Source organism: Hyperoodon ampullatus (assembly GCF_949752795.1).
Source record: "Hyperoodon ampullatus genome assembly, chromosome: 9".
NCBI lineage: Eukaryota > Metazoa > Chordata > Mammalia > Artiodactyla > Ziphiidae > Hyperoodon > Hyperoodon ampullatus.
Window position 1 is genome coordinate 47,273,397 of NC_136922.1, and position 25,173 is coordinate 47,298,569.

The window sequence follows — 25,173 nt, forward strand, 5'->3', positions numbered from 1 at the left end:
ACCCAGCTAGGAAGGGGAAATCGTACTTAGGCAGAGCAATCCCTACTTTTCCAAGTTTGACACATCAGAACAAACAAGAAATCAAAACTAAATTAAACTCAACCTTAACATTTATATTTCTTAAAGTCCTATTAATCCAACCATCAGAGGCATGTAATAATACATGGAAAACAGGATGCTAATTTTATAAAAACAATTTCTACTTGGATTCTGCATGTTGTGTATTTCCCATTCTGTATGTATCTTGTACATATATTTGAACATGTCTTTTATAGGTGTACATTTAAAAAAATTACTCCAAAAGAGAGCTCATCCAAGGTCATCTCACTGGTTAATTTCATTTTTAAGTTATAGTGAGGTTTGTTTTTTGGATACCAATACTTTTTTTTTTTTTTTGGCAATCTGAATTACATTTATTTTTAAACAAGTGGGAGGAATATTGAGTGTCTTGAATGTCGTGTGCAAAACTGATCCACGTTACCATCTCACCACCACAGCTGAACATGGCAAGGCGGGTACGTTGGTTTCCAGCATCACAGGCAACACTGCATGTAAGTTTTTTAATGAATAATGTAAACTTCAGTGTTAAGGCAGCTGGTACTAACGCTGCACACAGGCTTAGCTCCGTGCCCATTTCAGGAATGAGACGGTCAGCACTTGAAAACAAACTGTGAGAGAAGAAAAGGGGAGCCAGCATTATCTGACAAAAACAGTGTGTCAAAATATTTTCCCTTTCACACACACAAAAAGAAATACTGGAACATTTAGAAAAACAAAGCACCCATCCCGCCAACTTCAGCCTGTTCTTTAACAAACACTTCAAAATACTGATAAATAATAGTGACTGCAAGCAGAATTCCAGTGCCTGAGCCGATGGCCCCGAGGAAGTCAGCCAACATGGACAGGGCGCCGATGCACAAGTCACCAAACGCAGCTGCTATGGGGATGTACCTATTAAGCTCATGAACCATAGAGGTATCCCCATGGCCTCTCATTACGATTTGCTGTTCTTTAAGCTGTTTAGCTACATCTTTGGCTGAGGAACCAGACACCTCTATCCACATCTTAGAAAAGAATGCACATGATTCCAACATGAAGATGCCATAAACAATCACATGGACAGGATCCTCAAATATGGCGCCCATGGACTCAGGAGGAGAAAGGTAGTAACAAAGGCCCCCCACTGGGTAAGAACAAGCAGGTCCTCCCCAACTGACATCAGCCCACTGTCCTGGTAAATTTACTAAAAATTTGCCTGGTAAATTTACTAAAAATCAAACTGACAGCATCTGGGAAATAACATACAGGTTGGACACCAGGGCCGACTGCAGGATGATGGGGATGTTGGAGGTGTAGAAGAGCTTGGGGTAGCTGCTGTACTGCCCTCGGTACTGGGCCGACTTAATGGGCAGATCCACACGAAATCCCTGAAAATATGTAACAGCAAACATGAAAACTGTAGCAATGAGGTTCATGAGATTGGGTAAATTCTGATGATAGAAAGCCTCCCTTAGAGCTTGACCTTTGACTGTCCTGGTGGCCAGTAAATGAAAGACTGCTATGACTGCACCCTCAAGCTCAGTACCTCTGCCACTGTTAATGGTAGTGGGACTAAAGGCCTTCCAGACAATGGTTTCACAGATGTTGGTGGCAATAAAGAGGGAAATCCCAGACCCCAAGCCGTAACCCTTCTGTAGCAACTCATCTAACAGCAGCACAATCAAACCAGCAACAAACAACTGAATGATGATAAGGAGACAGATTCCAGCCCCTATTTCAGTGGGATCCCCATAGAGGTCCGTCATGACATACACAATGGCTTGCCCAATGGTAATGATCAAACCAGATAGTTTTGGGGCTCCACTGAATAGGGCTCTGTCTTTGGGTATATCTCCAACTTCAATGATTTTGGCTTCAGCTAACAACTGCATAATCAAACCAGATGTTACAATTGGGGAGATACCCAATTCCATTAAAGTTCCTCTGTTGAATGCAAGAATAACTCTCATCCAGTAGAAAGGATCTGCAGAATCTGATGACATGATTCCAAATAGTGGTATCTGACAACACACTAAGAAGATGAAAAGAGTTATAGCAGTCCATAGTACCTTCTCTCTAAACTGGATTTTCCTTTCAGGTTTCTGCATTTCTAGTAGAACTGCACAGAAAGGTTTGATAACTTCTAAAAATGTGATGCCCATGGCGGCAGCTAGGGCCACCCGGCGGGGCCCAGCGACCTCAGCACGTCCTTTGCTAGCGTTCTGCGGCTCGGGCCTCGGTGCCCGCTCCCGACACGCTCTGGCCAGCCCCACCAATACATTAAAAAGGCATTCTTTAGGGAAAAAAATATAGATGTACATACATATATAATTTATATATAAGCTTACTCCAACTACACAAGAATGGTCTAATTCTTACTGAAACACTTTCTGTTAGGTTTCCCAACACCCATTCTCCTCAGTATTTTCCTCTTGACTCTCTGGCTGTTCTTTCTCAGTCCATCTGTGAACGCCTCCTATTCTACTCAAGTTCTAGGTTTTAGAGCTCCCTAGGGCCAGGTCCTGGGCTCTCTTTCTCAACATTCCCTCCCTAGGTGATCACATTCATTCACAAAGATGTAAATACCATCTGCACCCTGATAATCCCCAGATTTATACTGTAAGCCCAAACCTCTACTAAAAACCTCCATTACTACATAAAAGTTACTTTGTCTAAAAACTGAACTCTTGATGTTCCCCCAAAACCTGTTCCTTCTCTAGACTTCCATATCCTCCACCCTATGGCTTATGCCATCGGACACTTATTTAATTCTAGGGAACCTCCTTGCCCCCATATATAATCCACCACCATATCCCCAAATACATTCTAAATGTGTCCACTTCTCTCCATTTCTACTGTCACTACTCTAGTCCAAGTGACCACTACCTCTCGCCTGGACTATTTATTATTGCTCTAGGCCATATCCTACAGATTCTCCTCTTTAATTTAAAGACCAGTGAGGTCTTTAAATTAAAACAAACAAACAAAAAACAGATACTATCATTCCTCTGATTAAAACTCCTTCAATAATTTCCCCTTGCACTTCAGATTAAAATTCAAACTGCCAAGCCTTGTATATTCTGACCTGCCTGTTCCTATCTGTACTTCAGTGATACTGGTCTTCTTTCAGTTCTTCCAGTAAGCCAAAATCCTTACTGCCTCAGGGCTTTTGCACATGCTGGTTCCTCTACCTGGAACGCTTTCCTCCACTTCTTGCCCAGCTAACTCTGATTCATCGTTCAAGTTTCAGCACAAATATCACTTCCTGAACCACCTCCTAACCTAAATTAGTTCCCCCTTGTGAATTCTCTCTCATAGCATCCTTTTCTTTCATATCACTCATTACAATTTGTAAGTAAATACATATGTGTGTGTGTGTATGCATATGTGCATATTAAATGCCTGGCTCTTCCATTACCTTGTAAAATTCATGAAGACAGGGACCATGTCAATCTTGGTCACCTCTGCATAGCCAACACTTTACATAGTGTCTGGCACATAATGGGTGCTTTATAAATATTTGGTGAATTAATCAATTAGGAAAAAGTCTCCTTCTCCACCAACACGCTGTTCCTGAAAGCAACCATTGTAAGTTGCTTTCCAGACATGAAAACATATGATTAAAGGGTAAAGAGTTCAGGAGATTGGTTCAAGATGGCAGAGTAGAAGGACGGGCTCTCACTCCCTCTTGTGAGAGCACCAGAATCACAACTAGCTGCTGAACAATCATTGACAGGAAGCTACTGGAACTCACCAAAAAAGATACCCCACCTCCAAATACAAAGGAAAAGCCACAATGAGATGGCAGGAGGGGTGCAATCAAAATAAGATCAAATCCCATAACTGGGTGGGTGACTCACAGACTGGAGAACACTTATACCACAGAAGTCCACCCACTGCAGTGAAGGATCTGAGCCCCAGGCTTCCCAACCTGGGGGTCTGGCAATGGGAGGAGGAATTCCTAGAGAATCAGACTTTGAAGGTTAGCGGGATTTGATTGCAGGACTTGACAGGACTGCGGGAAACAGCGACTCCACTCTTGGAGGGCACACACAAAGCAGTGTGTGCATCAGGACCCAGCGGAAGGAGCACAGACCCCAAAGGAGACTGAACTAGACCTACCTGCTAGTGTTGGAGGGTCTCCTGCAGAGGCGGGGGGTGGCTGTGGCTCAACGTGGGGACAAGGACACTAGGCAGCAGAAGTTCTGGGAAGTAGTGCTTGGCGTGGGCCCTCCCAGAGTCAGCCATTAGCCCCACCAAGGAGCCTGGGTAGGCTCCACTGTTGGGTCACCTCAGGCCAAACAACCAACAGGGAGGGAACCGAGCCCCACCAATCATCAGACAAGTGGATTAAAGTTTTACTGAGCTCTGCCCACCAGAGCAACAGCCAGCTCTACCCACCACCAGTCCCTCCCATCAGGAAACTTGCACAAGCCTCTTAAATAGCCTCATCAACCAGAGGGCAGACAGCAGAAGAAAGAAGAACTACAATCCTGCAGCCTGTGGAACAAAAACCCCATTCACAGAGAGACAGACAAGATGAAAAGGCAGAGGGCTATGTACCAGATGAAGGAACAAGATAAAACCCCAGGAAAACAACTAAATGAACTGGAGATAGGCAACCTTCCAGAAAAACAATTCAGAATAATGTTAGTGAAGATGATCCAGGACCATGGAAAAAGAATGGAGGCAAAGAAAATAATGAAGGAAACGATAGCAAAAATCAATAAAATTAAAAGATTGGTTCTTTGAGAAGATAAACAAAATTGATAAACCATTAGCCAGACTCATCGAGAAAAAAAGGGAGAAGACTCAAATCAATAGAATTAGAAATGAAAAAGGAGAAGTAACAACTAACACTGCAGAAATACAAAGGATCATAAGAGATTACTACAAGCAACTGTATGCCAATAAAATGGACAACGTGGAAGAAATGGACAAATTCTTAGAAATGCACAACCTGCCAAGACTGAATCAGGAAGAAATAGGAAATATGAACAGACCAATCACAAGCACTGAACTTGAAACTGTGATTAAAAATCTTCCAACAAACAAAGGCCCAGGACCAGATGGCTTCACAGGCGAATCTATCAACAATTGAGAGAATAGCTATAACCTATCCTTCTCAAACTCTCCCAAAATATAGCAGAGGGAGGAACACTCCCAAACTCATTCTACGAGGCCACCATCACCCTGATACCAAAACCAGACAAAGATGTCACAAAGAAAGAAAACTACAGGCCAATATCACTGGTGAACATAGATGCAAAAATCCTCAACAAAATACTAACAGAGTCCAACAGCACATTAAAAGGATCATACACCATTATCAAGTGTGGTTTATCACAAGAACGCAAGGAATCCTCAATATACACAAATCAAACAATGTGATATACCATATTAACAAACTGAAGGACAAAAACCATATGATCATCTCAATAGATGCAAGGAAGCTTTCGACAAAATACAACACCCATTAATGATAAAAAGCCTCCAGAAAGTGGGCATAAAGGGAACTTTCCTCAACATAATAAAGGCCATATATGACAAAATGACAGCAATATTGTCCTCAATGGTGAAAAATTGAAACCATTTCCACTAAGATCAGGAACAAGACAAGGTTGCCCACTCTCACCACCATTATTCAACATAGTTTTGGAAGTTTTACCCACAGCAATAAGAGAAGAAAAATAAATAAAAGGAATTCAAATAGAAAAAGAAGAAGTAAAGCTGTCACTGTTTGCAGATGACATGATACTATGTGTAGACAATCCTAAAGATGCCACCAGAAAACTACTAGAGCTAATCAATGAATTTGGTAAAGTAGCAGGATACAAAATTAATACACAGAAATCTCTTGCATTCCTGTACACTAATGATGAAAAATCTGAAAGTGAAATTAAGAAAACACTCCCATTTACCACTGCAACAAAAAGAATAAAATATCTAGGAATAAACCTACCTAAGGAGACAAAAGACCTGTATGCAGAAAATTATAACACACTGATGAAAGAAATTAAAGATGATACAAACAGACGGAGAGATATACCATGTTCTTGGATTGGAAGAATCAACATTGTGAAAATGACTCTACTACCCAAAGCAATCTACAGATTCAATGCAATCCCTATCACCCTACCAACAGCATTTTTCACAGAGCTAGAACAAAAAATTTCACAATTAGTATGGAAACACAAAAGACCCCGAATAGCCAAAGCAATCTTGAGAAAGAAAAACGGAGCAGGAGGAATCCGGCTCCCTGAATTCAGACTATACTACAAAGCAAAAATAATCAAGACAGTATGGTACTGGCAAAAAAAAAAGAAATATAGATCAATGGAACAGGATAGAAAGCCCAGAGATAAACCCACACACATATGGTCACCTTATCTTTGATAAAGGAGGCAAGAATATACACTGGAGAAAAAACAGCCTCTTCAATAAGTGGTGCTGGGAAAACTGGACAGCTACATGTAAAAGAATGAAATTAGAACACTCCCTAACACCCTACACAAAAATAAACTCAAAATGGATTAAAGACCTAAATGTAAGGCCAGACACTATCAAACTCTTAGAGGAAAACATAGGCAGAATACTCTATGACATAAATCACAGCAAGATCCTTTTTGACCCACCTCCTAGAAAAATAGAAATAAAAACAAAAGTAAACAAATGGGACCTAATGAAACTTAAAAACTTTTGCACAGCAAAGGAAAACTTAAACAAGACCAAAAGACAACCCTCAGAATGGTAGAAAATATTTGCAAATGAAGCAACTGACAAAGGATTAATGTCCAAAATTTACAAGCAGCTCATGCAGCTCAATATCCAAAAACCAAACAACCCAATCCAGAAATGGGCAGAAGACCTAAATAGACGTTTCTGCAAAGAAGATATACAGATTGCCAACAAACACATGAAAGGATATTCAACATCACTAATCATTAGAGAAATGCAAATCAAAACTACAATGAGGTATCACCTAACACCAATCAAAAATGGCCATCATAAAAAATCTACAAAAAATAAATGCTGGAGAAGGTGTGAGAAAAGGGAACCCTCTCGAACTGCTGGTGGGAATGTAAACTGATACAGCCACTATGGAGAACGGTACGGAGGTTCCTTAAAAAACTAAAAATAGAATTACCATAAGATCCAGCAATCCCACTACTGAGCATATACCCTGAGAAAATCATAATTCAAAAACAGTCATGTACCATAATGTTCACCGCAGCTCTATTTACGATAGCCAGGACATGGAAGCAACCTAAGTGTCCATCAACAGATGAATAGATAAAGAAGATGTGGCACATATATACAATGGAGTATTACTCAGCAATAAAAAGCAATGAAACTGAGTTATTTGTAGTGAGGTGGATGGAACTAGAGAGTGTCATACAGAGTGAAGTTAAGTCAGAAAGAGAAAAACAAATACTGTATGCTAACACATATATATGGAATCTAAAAAAACAAAAAAAAAAAGGGTCATGAAGAACCTAGGGGCCAGACGGGAATAAATACACAGACCTACTAGAGAATGGACTTGAGGATATGGGGAGGGGGAATGGTAAGCTGGGACAAACTGAGAGAGTGGCATGGACACATACACACTACCAAGCGTAAAATAGATACCTAGTGGGAAGCAGCTGCATAGCAAAGGGAGATCACCTCAGTGCTTTGTGACCACCTAGAGGGACGGGATAGGGAGGGTGGAAGGGAGGGAGACGCAAGAGGGAAGAGATATGGGGACATATGCATACGTATAACTGATTCACTTTGTTATAAAGCAGAAACTAACACACCATTGTAAAGCAATTATACTCCAATAAAGATGTTAAAAAATATATATATATAGGCAAAGAATGAGAAAATGCCAGAAATGTTTAATAAAGGCCTAGAAGAATTAAAGAACAAACAAACAGAGATGAACAATACAATAACTGAAATGAAAAATACACTAGAAGGAATCAATAGCAGAATAACTGAGGCAGAAGAACGGATAAGTGACCTGGAAGACAGAATGGTGGAATTCCCTGCTGCAGAACAAAATAAAGAAAAAAGAATGAAAAGAAATGAAGACAACCTAAGAAACCTCTGTGACAACATTAAACACAACAACATTCGCATTATAGGGGTCCTAGAAGGAGAAGAGAAAGAGAAAGGACCCGAGAAAATATCTGAAGAGATTATAGTTGAAAACGTCCCTAACATTGGAAAGCAAATAGCAACCCAAGTCCAGGAAGCACAGAGAGTCCCATACAGGATAAACCCAAGGAGAAACACACCGAGACACAAAGTAATCAAATTGGCAAAAATTAAAGACAAAAATTATTGAAAGCAGCAAGCGAAAAATGACAAATAACATACAAGGGAACCCCCATAAGGGTAACAGCTGATTTCTCAGTAGAAACTCCACAAGCCAGAAGGGCGTGGCCTGACATATTTAAAGTGATGAAAGGGAAGAACCTACAATTAAGATTACTCTACCCAGCAAGGATCTCATTCAGATTCGCTGGAGAAATCAAAAGCTTTACAGAAAAGCAAAAGCTAAGAGAATTCAGCACCACCAAACCAGCTCTACAACAAAAGCTAAAGGAACTTCTCTAAGTGGGAAACACAGAAGAAAAGGACCTATAAAAACAAACCCAAACCAGTTACGAAAATGGTAATAGGAACATACATATCGACAATCACCTTAAATGTCAATGGATTAAATGCTCCAACCAAAAGATACAGGCTCGCTGAATGGATACAAAAACAAGACCCATATATATGCTGCCTACAGGAGACCCACTTCAGACCTAGGGACACATACAGACTGAAAGTGAGGGGATGGAAAAAGATATTCCATGCAAATAGAAATCAAAAGAAAGCTGGAGTACCAATACTCATATCAGATAAAATAGACTTTAAAATAAAGAATGTTAAAAGAAACAAGGAAGGACACTTCCAAGACTGAACCAGGAAGAAACAGAAAATATGAACAGACCAATCACAAGTAATGAAATTGAAACTGTGATTAAAAATCTTCCAACAAACAAAAGTCCAGGGTCAGATGCCTTCACAGGTGACTTCTATTAAACATATAGAGAAGAGTTAACACCCATCCTTCTCAAAGTCTTCCAAAAAATTGCAGAGGAAAGAACACTCCCAAACTCATTCTACGAGGCCACCATCACCCTGACACCAAAACCAGACAAAGATACTCCAAGGAAGAAAATTACAGAACAATATCACTTATGAATACAGATGCAAAAATCATCAGCAAAATACTAGCAAACAGAATCCAACAACACATTAAAAGGATCATACACCATGATGAACTGGGATTTATCCCAAGCATGCAAGGATTCTTCAATATACGCAAATCAAAGAATGTGATACACCGTATTAACAAATTGAAGAATAAAAACCATATGATCATCTCAATAGATGCAGAAGAAGCTTTTGACAAAATTCAACATCCATTTACGATAAAAACTTCCCAGTAAATGGGCATAGAGGGAACCTACCTCAACATAATAAAGGCCATATATGACAAACCCACAGCAAACATCATTCTCAATGGTGAAAAACTGAAAGCATTTCCTCTAAGATCAGGAACAAGACAAGGCTGTCCACTCTCACCAGTATTATTCAACATAGTGTTGGAAGTCCTAGCCACGGCAATCAGAGAAGAAAAAGAAATAAAAGGAGTACAAATTGGAAAAGAAGAAGTAAAACTGTCACTGTTTGCAGATGACATGACACTATACATACAGAATCCTAAAGATGCCACCAGAAAACTACTAGAGCTAATCAATGAATTTGATAAAGTTGCAGGATACAAAATTAATGCACAGTAATCTCTTGCACTCGTATACACTAATGATGAAAAATCTGAAAGAGAAATTAAGGAAACACTCCCATTTACCATTGCAACAAAAAGAATAAAATACCTAGGAATAAACCTACCTGGGAGACAAAAGACCTGTATGCCGAAAACTATGACACTGATGAAAGAAATTTAAGATGATACAAACAGATGGAGAGATATACCATGTTCTTGGATTGGAAGAATCAATACTGTGAAAATGACTATACTACCCAAAGCAATCTACAGGTTCAATGCAATCCCTATCAAACTACCAATGGCATTTTTTACAGAACTAAAAAAATAAATCTTAAAATTTGTATGGAGACACAAAAGACCCCGAATAGTCAAAATGGTCTTGAGGGGAAAAAACGGAGCTGGAGGAATCAGACTCCCAGACTTCAGACTATACTACAAAGCTACAGTAATCAAGACAATATGGTACTGGCACAAAAACAGAAATATAGATCAATGGAACAGGACAGAAAGCCCAGAGATAAATCCACACAATTATGGTCAACTAATCTATGACAAAGGAGGCAAGGATATAAAATGGAGAAAAGACAGTCTCTTCAATAAGTGGTGCTGGGAAAACTGGACAGCTACATGTAAAAGAATGAAATTAGAACACTCCCTAACACCATACACAAAGATAAACTCAAAATGGATTAGAGGGCTTCCCTGGTGGCGCAGTTGTTGAGAGTCCGCCTGCTGATGTAGGGAACACGGGTTTGTGCCCCGGTCCGGGAAGACCCCACATGCCGCGGAGCTTCTGGGCCCGTGAGCCATGGCCGCTGAGCCTGCGCATCGGGAGCCTGTGCTCCGCAACGGGAGAGGCCACAACAGTGAGAGGCCCGCGTACCGCAAAAAAAAAAAAAAAAAAAAATGGATTAGAGACCTAAATGTAAGACCAGACACTGTAAAACTCTTAAAGGAAAACATAGGAAGAATACTCTTTGACATAAATCACAGCAAGATCTTTTTTGATCCACCTCCTAAAGTAATGGAAATAAAAACAAAAGTAAACAAATGGGACCTAATGAAATTTAAAAGTTTTTGCATGGCAAAGGAAACTACAAACAAGACCAAAAGACAACCCTCAGAATGGGAGAAAATATTTGCAAATGAGTCAGTGGACGAAGGATTAATGTCCAAAATATATAAACAGCTCATGCAGCTCAATATTAAAAAAACAAACAACCCAATCCAAAAATGGGCAGAAGACCTAAATGGACATTTCTCCAAAGAAGACATACAGATGGCCAAGAAGCACATGAAAAGCTGCTCAACATCACTAATCATTAGAGAAATGCAAATCAAAACTACAATGAGGTATCAACTCACATCAGTTAGAATGGGCATCATCAGAAAATCTACAAACAACAAATGCTAGAGAGGGTATGGAGAAAAGGGAACCCTCTTGCACTGTTGGTGGGAATGTAAATTGATACAGCCACTATGGAGAACAGTAAGGTTCCTTAGAAAACTAAAAATAGAATTACCATATGACCCAGAAATCCTACTATTGGGCATATACCCATAGAAAACCGTAATTGAAAAAGCACATGCACCCCAATGTTCATTGCAGCACTATTTATGATAGCTAAGTCATGGAAGCAACCTAAATGCTCATTGACAGATGAATGGAAGAGATGTGATACATATATACAATGGAATATTACTCAGCCAGAAAAAGGAACGAAATTGGGTCAGTTGTAGAGACGTGGATGGACCTAGAGACTGTCATAGAGTGAAAAACAAATATCGTAAATTAACGCATATATGTGGAACCTAGAAAAATGGTACAGATGAACCAGTTGGCAGAGCAGAAATTGAGACACAGATGTAGAGAACAAACGTATGGACATCTGAGCAGGCACCATGTCATGTGGAGCACGTCCATTATGGTTTAACAGCAGCATTTTATCACTATAGTAAGTTTTAAGAGGAAGGTGGTAAGAAGGATTTCTTCAATAAAACTGTAATTATAAAGTGGTTAATTGTATTACAATAAAAAAGAAAGTATTTTATTTAGGAGTAAAAAATAATTGTCACTTTACAAAGGTGTTAAATTTTTAATAAGTTGATTTAATGTCTTATACTTAGTAGTCCCACTTTCAGAATAAGAGATATGCATGTTTTGCTCAGTCCTTATCACATCAATGGCAGTTAACTGAAAAATCCAAAATTATTTTTTAGCAAGCCAATGGTTTCATTTTTATTCAAGTTAATGTTGGCTCAATAGGCAGAGAGTCTGTCATTCTGATGTGTTTCTTATTTATTTTTAAATTCAAGTATAGTTCTAATTGTTTTAATTCGTTGCATTAAAAATCTGTTAAAAACAAAAACGGAAACAAACCAAACCTCCTACTTTACTTTTCCTTGCACTTAGAAGAGGAATTCAAAGTTCTCTAGTAAGTTCAACACCTGGGGGAACTTCATTAAGCGCTATTCCCTGAAATTACCGCTTCACGGTGCAAAATAGGGGCTTTATAATCTGAAGAAGTTAATGTAATGTGCACCGCTGCTCAGGGACTCACAGTGGCACTGGGAAATGCTGCCATACTATTACCTTAATTAATGTTTCCATCAAATGAACGGAGTGCAAAAAAAAAAAATCATGCCTAAAAGTCAGAGTTTAAAGGATTTGGAGAAACAATGAATTCCTGATTTCAACATTAGCTGAGGAAGACTTTAATTTCTGCTCTCAAACAGTCTTTAATTCTGGTAGCTACATGTCAAGACATAAATGGATGCTGGATAAAGTTCAAAGATACTAAAATGATTAAGGAATCTGTTGACTGCTACATGTAGTAAACTGTAAAAAGTGTTATGACACTTCAGGATGGAAAAGGCAATGTAAAAGGCAGATTATAAGACTGCATAGTGTTATGAACTGTTATGAAAGGTATATCCTACTCGAACTTGTTTGCCAAATCTCAAAATTCTAGAATCTAAGATTTCTACAACAAAGGCAATACCAACTTAAATTCTGAAATAATTTAAGACAAATAAAATATTATTCTAAGCTGTGGAGAGAAAACATCAACCTTGTAAGAATCAGTGTAAAACTAAATTTTAATAGTTTGAAGGAGGATTTGGGTGATTTTTATAGATTTTATGGACTTAAAAGTAATCTTGCAAATATATTTGGTTGTGGATAGAGAATAGCTGACTTTTAAAGGTTGTTATTACAAACAATAGTCATAAATTCTCACAAACCTTCCTTTGAGGTGAATGCAAAAAATACACGTCTGGACCAAACACCAGAATTCTTTGCTTCCTAGTAAAAAGTTGCTACTGGCCAGTTCTTGAATGAAAGTGTTAGCAGAATTTCAAATCTGCCTCAGGCCTTGAACGTAGGAGCAATTCCAGGGTTTCAAGAATTTTTAACAATCAAGGGAAAGAAGGGGGTTCACTGCATAATAATTAGATGCTAAACAGTCTTGACTTATTTAAGCTGCCTTTCTATTTTCCCCATTGACACAGGAACTATCAAGTTTACTCAGATTTCTCTTTGGGCAAGTCCTGGCTAACCTTCTGTGCTCCCCTGTGTATAGACATATATGTAGCATCTGAACATCTTTATAAGTTTCTCCAACCAACCACTGGCAAGCTGGGTTATTTCTTCTACTCTTCATGAATTCATCATCAATCCAAAGTGGCAATTTGAAAATCCTACAGTTTCTCTGAAGATCACGAAATATCTTGATTAGTACAGCCTCACAGTTTTTCTTTTTTACATATAAATTTTAAGAAAAACTAGCTTTTGACCCTAATGTAAATATTCAGATTTTCTAAAGGTACTGCTTGACTTGCTATGTTATTAGGAACACCAGTCAGCTTCCTTGACAAAACTGATCTTGAGGAATCTAAGTTTTGAAAAGACTTCTGACTGTTTTTAGACAGCCAAGGTGCCTAGGTCAAACCATATGGCACAAGAGTAAATAATCAGTTGCTTCAAAGAAACACTTGTTGAGCTACTGATGCATGCCACAAAGAACTATCTCATTTTTTGGAGCACTACAGGAAAGCAGGTGTTAGGAATGGGGAAAAAATGCCAAATCTCACTTGAGGTTACAGCAGCTTACTGACAATATGGTGAATGTCACAGGGACCAGGCAAGGTAATGACGGTGAGATATAAATTGACTACGTGATTAAACCTTAAATGCCTGATGAGACAGCAGTTCATTACTAAATATTTATAGGGTCTCATCTGTGGTATGTCAAATTAAAAATCTGATATTGTAACAAACTATGCTAACTTTCTACTTTAAAAATGCATTAATCTAAGCTACTTAAGGAATACCTACGTAACAGTTAAGCAATATTTTATTTATTTTAAAAGTTTATAATTTGTTCAGATATTGCGCCTGAATACTGGTGCTGAGAAGTAAAAATAATTTCTTACCCTTTTCCCTAAAATTTCTGCCAGTTCTTTCAGGAATTCAAACAACAAGATCTCATTCCCTATACCCTGTCTCCTTCTTTTTATTTCCTTTCCCTGTTCTCTATCTCACCTGGGAATGTTGACCTTGAAGCCAATGGCTTGACCTTTGGCAGCTACCATCTAATTCCAAATGGAGTCATGTCAAGGCAAATGCACACAGCAGGTGTACAAGAAATGCTGGCACTTTACCATCAAGTGCAAAGACAGTGCCATTTTTGAGCATTAGCACCACCCCAGAGTGGATAAGAGCCAGGGGTTCTGGCCTGCAGAAAATAGGAAAGCAGGAGAAACACACAAAGACATGCCTGTGTGCTTTGTGACTAAGGAGCCACAGCCCTAAGAGTAGCTCAGAAAAAGGACAAATTATTGGTAAAGCTAAAGCAAGGAAATTTTCTTGATGCAGAGCATGTGGTTACATAACCGTAAACCATAGCATATTTGGTTACAAGGACAAATAAAGTTCATTTATATTCATTGCTTAATGGAAGTTTTTATACATCCATATTGTTGTGCAATTCTTTAATATTGATGCAGCACCTAGTGTCAATTGACCTTGAACAACAGTCCATTAAATATCACCAGGCCCTGGTTGAATCAGTAGTTAGCATCAAATACTACCCTGAGGTGTCCAACTCAGAGACTATTTAAGCTTTATGACTTGATGAATATAGCAATGATTTACTTCTTGGCACTAAGGGCACAGGGAGAACAAGCTTCTGTTTTGTTTGTTTCAAGTCAGTGAGTCAGATCCAATACTGGAAAAATTTCAAAAAGTATACTAAATTCTTCCAATGCCTATACTAGGCTTTGGTCCTAAGTTAAACATCTTTAAGAAACTGGATTAATTATTTCAACAGCTAATTACTATTTAACATTCTATAAATGCTTTTATCAATTCAAATAACTATAAACCTATATGTATCAAAAAGACATTTTTCTATTAGTCTGGCTTTAGAATCTATTATCTCAATTGAAAACATGAAAAACGGGGTTATGTTGTTGCTTTGTTTTAAGGCGACCAATAAGATAAAGTTTTATTAACACTGGATTTTCTATCACATAATAATGGCTATGGTTTCTTAAAGACTCAGTATATGTAAGTGTTGGGCTAAGTTTTTGACATGTACTGTCTCATTTAATCTTTACAACAATCTGATAAATTAGGCATTATTATTCCACTTTTCAGATAGGAAAACTGAGGCACAAAGATAGTAAGTGACTTGCCTAGACCAACAACTAATTAATGTCATGTGAACCAGAGCTGGATTCAGGTCTAATAAGCTCTGAGGTCTAGCTCCTGGTCACTAGGGTGGACAGTTTTCACTGGGCTCTTCTACTGTAATTCACCACAGATAACTTGCAGGAAATTATTTGGTCCAACTAGCCAAAAGGATTACTCAGACTAGGCCCCTACCAAGCATGAAACACCATTCAGTAAGGAAAGCCTCGATTAAACCCCAAGACGTTTATTAAACCTACAGACGTTTATTGAGCTCACGCAAAAGAGATGAGAGGCAAAGCCAAAAACACAGACCTCATTTCAAGAAAAAGAAAATATTCAGGATTAGTTAAAAAGAAGCAAATGTACCAACCTTATTATTAGGGTGTTTCTACATTTTATCTTAAAATGTGGCTACTATAAAAATATGCTACCTGCCCACATTCTGCGCTCTTTCTTAAGTTACTATATACAAAGAGACAATACGACAAGCTTTAAAGAGACCAATTCAGCAAAAACTTATAAGTCAACAAAGCAAAAATAATTACTTTCTGACAGATGAAAATAGAAGGGTAATTAAAACTTTACATATCTGAATGTATACATTAAAATAATAGTATGACCACTGGTGTGTCATCAAAAATAAATAAATAAAACTGTCATAGGTGAAATGAATCAAATAACACTGAGTATTTCTTACTGATTTAGTTTTTCACCTATACTGTGGTAGTAGTTTGTTTGCTCCAGGCTTCTGATCCCACAACATGACTAAACGTTATTTGCTCTGGAGATTAAATGATGGACAAAACAAAACAAAGCCCAGATTTAAGAACTCGTGGTGGGCTTGGGCAGAAACCTTGGCATTCTGCTGGAGAGAAGGAGAAACTGCTATTGAGTGAGCACCCATTCTGTGCCCAGTGCTGGGCTGAGTAGTTTACATAAGTTATTGGATCTAAACATTTCAGCAGCCCTACTGAGACCACGTCATCATCCTCCTTTCACAGCTGAGGTAACTGAAGCCCAGAGAGGTTAATTAACTCACCACAGTCCCAGCGGGCAAGTAGCAGAGCTGAGATTCAACTCTGGATGTCTGACTCATAGACAATGGGGTTCCCCCAAAATTAACACATAAAAATTATATATACATATAGTAATCTTAACTCCTTTTTCTCCAAAAATGACAGGATTCTCAAAATGTAGCTTTAGAAAAGCTGGGGGGCAGGGGTGCGACCCAATCCAAGGAAAGGAACACCCTCATGGAGTGAGGCAGCTACCATGGCTGGAAAAGCAGTGGGGTCTGTGGGGAAACCAGAGTCCCGATGACCTCCAGCCACCCCAGTTGTTTTCAGTTTGTTTCCTACCACCGGGGAATGGAAAGTGACTGGCTCTGTGAGCGGCCATTGGAAGCCAGGCTCCAACAGTCCTGGACGCGTTGGCAGAGGATGGCATCTGCCTTCTGCATTGTGGAAAAGCTCAGAGACACAGTTGCTCCCACCTTAACACACTGAGGAATGAGTCTGTTGCTTCCTATTTTGCCCTGTCACTCTATACGAAGACATTAAGAAAATAATTTTTGGATTCAAAGAGAGAACTTTAAAATAAAAAAGAATAATTTTTGGAAGAAACATTGATAGGAACCTGATGAGATGAAGAATAACATGTTCTGTGAAATGAAAACAAGTAAACAAGAGCTATCATGCACATCAATAAGATAATTTGAAAGGCACACTGGAATAAAATAAAGACAACTAGATGTTTGAAAGTATTGAGTTAGCAGATGCCATCTAAATAAGCAGAACTCCTCCATCTAAGGACATCTAGAAACTCAGCAGGTGAAGAAGCATTTAAATCCACCTTCATCAAACTGGCAGGTAGAAAAATGGAGCTAAAATCTGAAGATCCATGGTTTTGCACAAGAGCTGGAACTTAGGAGGAAGAAGTGTAGCAATCTTAAAACTGAGCTACAAAAAATCCAAAGCGATCAGTCTCAGGAAGAGGATCTGACCAGCAGACATCTTCAAAGACCAAATATCTCAGGTCATAGTTAAGTAGCATTCATCTGGGAACTGAGGAGAGAGATGGCTAACTTAGATCAGGACTTAAGTGCAGCCTGAACTACTATGAACACTGAAAACTCCAACTGCAATCAGGAAAGCCTTCATTCCAAGAGAAGGCATTGAAGTCACTGGGAAGGAGAGCACAAAGTCCATTTGACGCAATGCTCAAAAGACAACCTTCTCTCACTAAACGCAAAGCACTTTGTTATAAGGATCATAGCTTCCCCTTTACCAGGAGATATAAAGATTTTATCAGACAAAGCAATTCTCCAATCACAGACAGATAATGAGAGAACCATTCCTAATGACAGCACAAACTTGCAGGAACATGACTCCTATGGCAAAAAATCTATGGGAGCTAATTCATGGGTGTTCCCAAGAGCTCCTAAATTGAGTCAGGTAGTCTTTGGGGAGATTAGCAATAAGACTTTTGGGTCAACATAACCAAAGCTGCCTTCGTAAGAATTAATTCTGAAGAGATTCATATCTGGAGACGAGGATATGAGATTTTTCCCTACTTGTTCTCCAAGAAGTGTGTATAACAAACTATAAAAGTGGACTTAGATTAAAATTTTGCTGAAATCTTTAGTCTTTAGTATAGAATATATATTTTTATTATATATATTAAGGTACAATATGTACCAATATATTGTCCCTTTAAAAATTACCTTTATATTATACTATCTTTCCTTCAAATTTGATCCCTTTACAGGATTTTTCCAGCTATAATATCTGTGCTTTCAAGAGTGGTATGCTATCAATCAACCAATATCAACTTTCCTCATTGACTGACCTTGCAACAATATTCATTTAAGGTATAATCACTCTTCACGAACAAATCATTGTCTATTAAACAGTAATTTATTTGATGTGTTCCTGGAAATTTTTTTACATCACTGGTTTTATGAAACCCAAGCGTTCCATGAAAGAAACTACAAAAATAACACCACCCTATTCACAACATACTCGTTGAGCATACTTTTATGAATATAAGTAAAACACTTCATAATCTTATATTTACTATATAATACAATTCAAACTGAATTAAAATGCTTTTTGATATCAGAGTCTTAGGTCTTAGCTATTCCCTGAACATTGTGGGAGACTGGAAAGCATTTTTTGTTAATGCATTTGGGATTAAAACCACTGCTTTTTGGATGAAAAAATAAAGTTAATTGGCATATTTTGCTTCAATGACCAAAAGAAACGTAAGGTAGCAGTGCAAATTAATGGAGATGATAGGTAACTCTTGCATTTTTAAGGGGGAGAATGGAAGAACAATGAAGATTATAAAAGCTTTTTAGGCTAGGCATTTGGTTTCAGCATGGTGTGGTAAAGGGCTTCATTCTAACCATATGCCTCATGCTCTTGAATATCTATGATGAAACTTCAAATGAACAGTAATATTTATATACTTTTCCATAGAATGAAGAATGACAAATCTTCTGAGTTTACTTAGATGAAAGCCAATTAGGAGCGAGATTTAACTCTGGAAAGTAAAAGCACCAAAATATAGCTTAATTAAATAGGGAAGATTATTTTAAAAGCATAACCTTCCTATATTCATGAACTTCTTAAGGGTTCAAATCTAAAGGCCTTAAGTTAAAATTAAAAATCTTAACAATAACAAAGGCTACAACCCCCCCGAGATACAGGAACCAGAGAATTTCTGGGAACTGAGAGGAGAGTCACATCCACACTAGGGGAAATCTAATGGCTTAATGTGACACCGCATTCCCCAAATCCCACTACCGTAGGACTCAGCTCTGACACTCCATGAGCTAACGACGGTCTCCCTAGGATTACAGAACCAGGACAGTATCTCAAAAAGAATGCTCTAAGTCCAGCCTATAGTTCTACAGTAACATTATAATAACTTTGCTAGTAATAACGTGGATCAAAAGTTTTTTTAAAAAGGTAGGGAAGAATAACCCTATACTTTGGAATTAAAGCATATACTGCTAATTCTTAACTATAACAAAAAAAAAAAAGAAGAAAAGAAAAAGGCAATTACAATCCTTTGAAAATGCGAGGAAATTAAAAGTTCAGAATTACCTAAAAGAACCAGAAATTACGCTCATATTTTCTTCTCTAAAGAGAGATACTCATATTATGTATGACAGAAATCTCTAATTTTATCAATAAGTGGGAAGTCTGTCTTGGCCTGCTGTATCTGGATTCAAGACATTTCCAAGCTACTGATACAAATGAAGTATATTAAGCATATAAAATACATAAGTATAAACAATTCACATGTTTTTATAAACATTTAAAGAAAGGTTCAGTGACAGAGCTGAAAATTATTAAGGTATTTTAGCAGAATACCTAACTTCAATTGACATGAATGGCTAGCAGTAAAAACTGCCCTGGGATTAATTCTACACAGTGGCTGGTGGCATACCAGCCTGTGTATGCATAATTACCACATATTGCTATGTTTTCTGTGTAGCATCTATTTCATGCGATCACATTAATTTCAAAACATGAGCAATGGCTATTACTAACAAGGGGAACACAATTCTAATTTAGGAATATGAAGTTTATATTGGTTTGCTTTGTTTTGCAGGATAACAATTGTCATGGCTGGGTGAAAGATACTCTCACTAAACCAATAAATAAAATCGACAAAGGAAATGCATCAGTGAAGCACTCAAAATGTCAGCCTTCAGTGCATACTTATAGCCTAGTAGTTTCTTCAGAACTATACACCAAGACCACTGATGTCCTTCCGAGGTTTAACTTGGCATTGAGCTGATTACCCGGAGACTCTGGAGTTTCCTGCCAGATAAGGGACAAACATACCAACTGGGTATGGTGTGCTACTTGCTGCTGTTTTAAAAAACAATGCCAGATTGCAACACTCCTTGTGCACAAAAGTGCCTGACATTTCTGGCTTAAGACCTTTTGGGTCTAATAAATAACTCCATTTCTAATGACAGAGGTTTCTTTCATTGATGGATTTATTAAATAAATAAGTAGTTCATCAGTTTACAGAATGTGTTATTTCACACAATTTAATATGAAAGAACTAGCAGGTGGTACTATTAAGAACCATCAGTAGTAGGAATTGTTTCATAGATGACCAACTTAATCTACATTTGGAACACTGCCATCCTTTATAAAGTTTTTCCATATAACACATTCAGAGTTTTAGTGCCCATCTACTCAGGGTGTTTATGAAATCCTTGTGCAACTTTTAAACTTGACCTATCCCACTGAACTATATTTTATGGGACTGTGTAAAAACTGCTGTGTATTCATCCAGACCACATTCTTTAAAGGAACTTCAAGCCAGGATCATGAATGCAATTTATGAAATCACTCAGCAGCAGCTGGAGAATGTTTTCAATGAGGTGGAAAATCAGACTGAATGTTGATCACCAAAAAAGGGTGGTTATGTTGAAGTCTATAAATTTAAACTGCAATGTTAAAGTCTTATTCACACTGATTTAAGTCACTTTTATTTTTTTTCTGTCACAAATACAACAAAGATTAAGGTTTAACGTTAACATGGAATTTTAAAAACAGCCAAAATGGCTATGATGTTATACATTTCTATTAGAAATTTTTATTATTTTTCCCATGTTAGAAGACTAATAGCAACTCATTAGAAAATGTTTTACAGCATCCTAAAGGGCTAAAATATATTTTAGAGATCACTGATTCTCCAATTGACTTAGGCCATGTTTGTAAAATTGTACTATTTATAAAAATGTATTTTTATAAGCAAACCATTTCCTAATGGATTGTGAAAGGAGAAAAATCAGTGCAAGAGAGAGGTTGGTTAACATGTTAAAACAGAACATGACTAGATGCAATGCAGTAACCTGGATTTGATCCTGGGACAAAAAATGGACATTAGTAGAAAAACTGGTAAAATCCAGATAAAGTCTGTGGTTTAGTTAATAGTATTATACCAATGTTAATTTCACAGTTCTGACAAATCTCCCAAGGCTATGTTAGGTGCAGATGAAGGATATAAAGAAACACTCTGTACTATTTCTGCAACTTCTCTGTAAGTCTAAAATTATTCCAAAATGAAAGTTTATTAATTTTTAATGTTATGAGAATGTTGGTAGCATCTGCAATCCCCTTCTTCTCTACCTTTCCTGTACCTACTGCTTGTGACAAATTTTATTTTCCAAAGTTGGCCACCAAATCTCCTGTCACATGTTCTTTTTAGCCACATTTCCCCATTAAGAACTAGCATTTACTTAGCCATACTCTTAAATCTGAGATCACCCTGAGTCTACTTTAACCAACAAAACATGGTGGGAGTGATGCTATACCAGCTCTAAGTGTAGCTCTTAACTGGCTTGGTAGCTTCACCTCCTACCTCTCTGAATGCTGACTCTTAGAACCCAGACACCATTTTATAAGAAACCCAAGCAATGCGGAGAGGCTACATACAGGTTCTCTTTTTCACAGCGTTAGCTTGAGCCAGAATCAACCAGCCGCCATGAGAGTAAGCCACTCTGGACATCAAGCCCAGTCGAGCTTTGTGATGACAGCAACCCCAGCCAACACCTGATTACAACCACATGAAAGAGCTCAACCAAGCACTGCCCAGCTAAGCCCAGACAACCCACAGAGCTATGAGAGATAACAAATCGCTGTTTTATGCCACTAAGTTTATGGTAGTTTGTTACACAGCAAAAGATAATTTGGACACGTAATCATCAAAAAGGAAACTGCTACCCAGATGAATTCATGGAAGGGTTGAAAATAGAAGGTCTGAAAAATAGAAGAACTGAAAAAATAATCATTGTTTCTATTTTCACTTTACTATTCTGCCTATTTCTTTCTTTTCACAGAATTTATTGATTATAGCAGTTAAGGACAATAAGCAATTTTCAGGAAAAAATACTCAACTAGAACTTCATGGGAGAATCAACTTTTTCACATTTACCAAGAGTCAAACATATCAGTTCACTAAATACTTTCTTAAAAGGGACAGGAACTACTCATTGCATTTGCTTACTAAATGACAAGAATATTTTAGTGACTCCCAACGGCTAGAGCAAGTAATCCAAGCAGAAGCTATAAAAATACTTATCTAAAATTGACTATATAATACAAAATAATAATAGCTAATATTTATCTCAGATATTCCTCACAGTCCTATCAGGTGGCTCTTCTAACTTTCTCTATTTTATCTATAAGGAAAATGAAGTTTAGCAATATTAAGCAACTTGCCTAAGGTCACCAGTTCAGTTTGGGTAGGAGCTAAGCTTCAAATCCAGTTTGTATCCACAGTCCAAACCCTTCCACCATACCTCTCCTGATCATGATATTTTTCTACTTAACGTTTCTTTCATACATTTTAATAGACTATTAAAAATATTCTGGATCACTAATCAAATAGTATATTTTAAACTTGGTCTAACATCCCAATCCGTAGAAGAGATATATATTCTTTTTTGTGTGTGTGGTACGCGGGCCTCTCACTGTTATGGCCTCTCCCGTTGTGGAGCACAGGCTCCGGACGCGCAGGCTCAGTGGCCATGGCTCACGGGCCCAGCCGCTCCGTGGCATGTGGGATCTTCCCAGACCGGGGCATGAACCCGTGTCCCCTGCATCGGCAGGCGGACTCTCAACCACTGCAGCCACCAGGGGAGCCCCTGAGATATATATTCTTTAAAAAAAAACTTTGCTTTGTAAAGTCTTTTATTTGGGCCAGTTGCTATAAGCCACTCAGGTTATAGTAATTTTGTTGTAGCACCTGAATGAACTAAGATAGGTAGCTATAAATAATAGGCGATTTGGCAGAATCTTTGGGGTTAACTACTAATAGCAAATTAAATACCTACGAGTCTTGACATAACACTCTAAAATGTAAAATGACACGACTGTCTTGATTCTACCCCTAAAAATATCTCTAGAAGCAGTTTTTTTCTCCTTTCATCTTCACTATGCTCGTCCGGGACTTCACCACTTCTTGACTAGACCATTGCAAATGGCTCCCAAAGGTCCTCTGTGTCTCGAACACATTTCCTCTACAGACCATGTCCCATACTGTGACCATAATTCTGTCCTTAAAGCATATTTTTGATCCTTTTGCTCCTTGCACTCAGACAGAGAATACTTTCAAAGTATTTGAAAATCGAAGTTCAACAATTTTAGTAAAATATGCAAAGCTCCACCTCCCACTCCCGCTGCTGCCGCTCTCTGGTCCCAACCATCTTTCAGGTATCACTTCTCACTATATTCCATCAAATATTATTTGCTCTGAAAATCATCATCTTTCATTTTTCTGCTTAATATTGCTTAAACTCAGGTTTGATTGCTTTTTCCCCAAGTTCTTCTTTTTTTTTTTCCAACAGAAAATTCATGCTTCATAAGCTGATAGCACATGCTTACTTTTCAAGCTCAATCATTCATAACAGGTCACTTGGCTCAGATCAGGAAGCGAGGAGGAGGAGGAGAGAGAGACTGACACCCAGGGCACCTTTGAAGAGGTCAAATATGGGGATGTAGGCAATTTTTTTCTCTAAAATAGGAATGAACTAGGCAAGTATGGATGCCATTAAAAATAAGTAGGTCTAAAGGTAGAGAAAGGAAAAGGAGTTGGATGAGACAAGATCATCTGCTTAGCATGAGTACTAGGAGAAAGCCCAAGAAGATGTGAACAAGTCCGTCAGCCTCTGCGGGTCCAGTAGCACAGTGGTTCTCAACCTTGGCTGAACACTGGAATCACCTGGGGAGTGTCTCACCATGCAAAATGTACTCTAGAACAATTACATCAGAATATTTAGTGGTGGAACCAAGGCACTGGTATCACACCTCCAGGTGATTCCAACGTGCAGTCAAAGTTGACATCCACTCTGTTAAGACAACGCTGATGAGAAAGGACCAGAAAAGAGAGTTGACAGCTCAGATAACTAGGAAGCAGCAATGCATTACAGTGCCTGTATGCACAGTGATGGTTTTCTTCAGGAATGCTTAGTAGCCTGGGGGCAGGAGCAGATAAAGGGAAGGGTTGGCTTTATCCAGAGTTGAAAACTGGCAGGGATCAGAATAATTGAGAGACTTGATCTTACAACACTGCAGTGAGAGACTGTAGAGTTCAGGCTAGACAAGAAGTCAGGAAGTCACTGAAATAAAGCTTTCAATGAGTTAGATGAACAAGCAGGAATAGTGGCATGAAAGAGGGACATGACATCAGAGAATAGGATCCCTGGGTTTAAGATTTAAGACTTCAGAGGAGGCATCATTCTGAGTGAGCATATATTCGAGACCAAGGCCACATCAGAGAACTGCCGGAATAGAGAAGGAAAATGTCAGTGGCATAGAAAGTCTTTGGAGAACAAGGGATTGAGGCGAGGGTGTTAGCTGGGGCATTATCATGAATGTTAGAGATACCTAGGCTGACTATAGGAGCTGGGAAGGGGAAAAAGCCAAGTCCAAGGGCCCTTTAAATCTGGAGCAAGTAGAGGATGGCAGGTGGTATGGAGTTTAGAGGATGGCGTCCTTATTAATGAGGTAGAAGAAAAATGGACTGAAGTGGCAGCCGCAGAACAACAACCCGGATCACAGAAACCAAGTCCTAAACA

The 25,173-nt window shown here is 38.4% G+C and overlaps 2 protein-coding genes across 3 annotated transcripts in view; both read right to left on the reverse strand.

The window, feature by feature from the left end:
• UMAD1 (UBAP1-MVB12-associated (UMA) domain containing 1) overlaps positions 1-25,173 on the reverse strand; it is a gene marked incomplete at both ends in the record, with an annotated part of 215,014 nt that overhangs the window by 137,371 nt on the left and 52,470 nt on the right. The gene's annotated exons all lie outside the window — the stretch shown is intronic.
• Positions 765-2,201, reverse strand: LOC307057963 (protein transport protein Sec61 subunit alpha-like; the record flags this gene model as incomplete). Of its 2 annotated transcripts, none has more annotated exons than XM_079711252.1 (2): positions 765-1,226; positions 1,431-2,201. In XM_079711252.1, 2 exons carry the CDS (start codon positions 2,199-2,201, stop codon positions 765-767), a joined length of 1,233 nt encoding a protein of 410 aa, XP_079567378.1. The 2 variants fall into 2 exon arrangements, with proteins under 2 accessions (XP_079567378.1, XP_079567379.1); XM_079711253.1 differs by having other exon boundaries at positions 765-1,024; positions 1,421-2,201.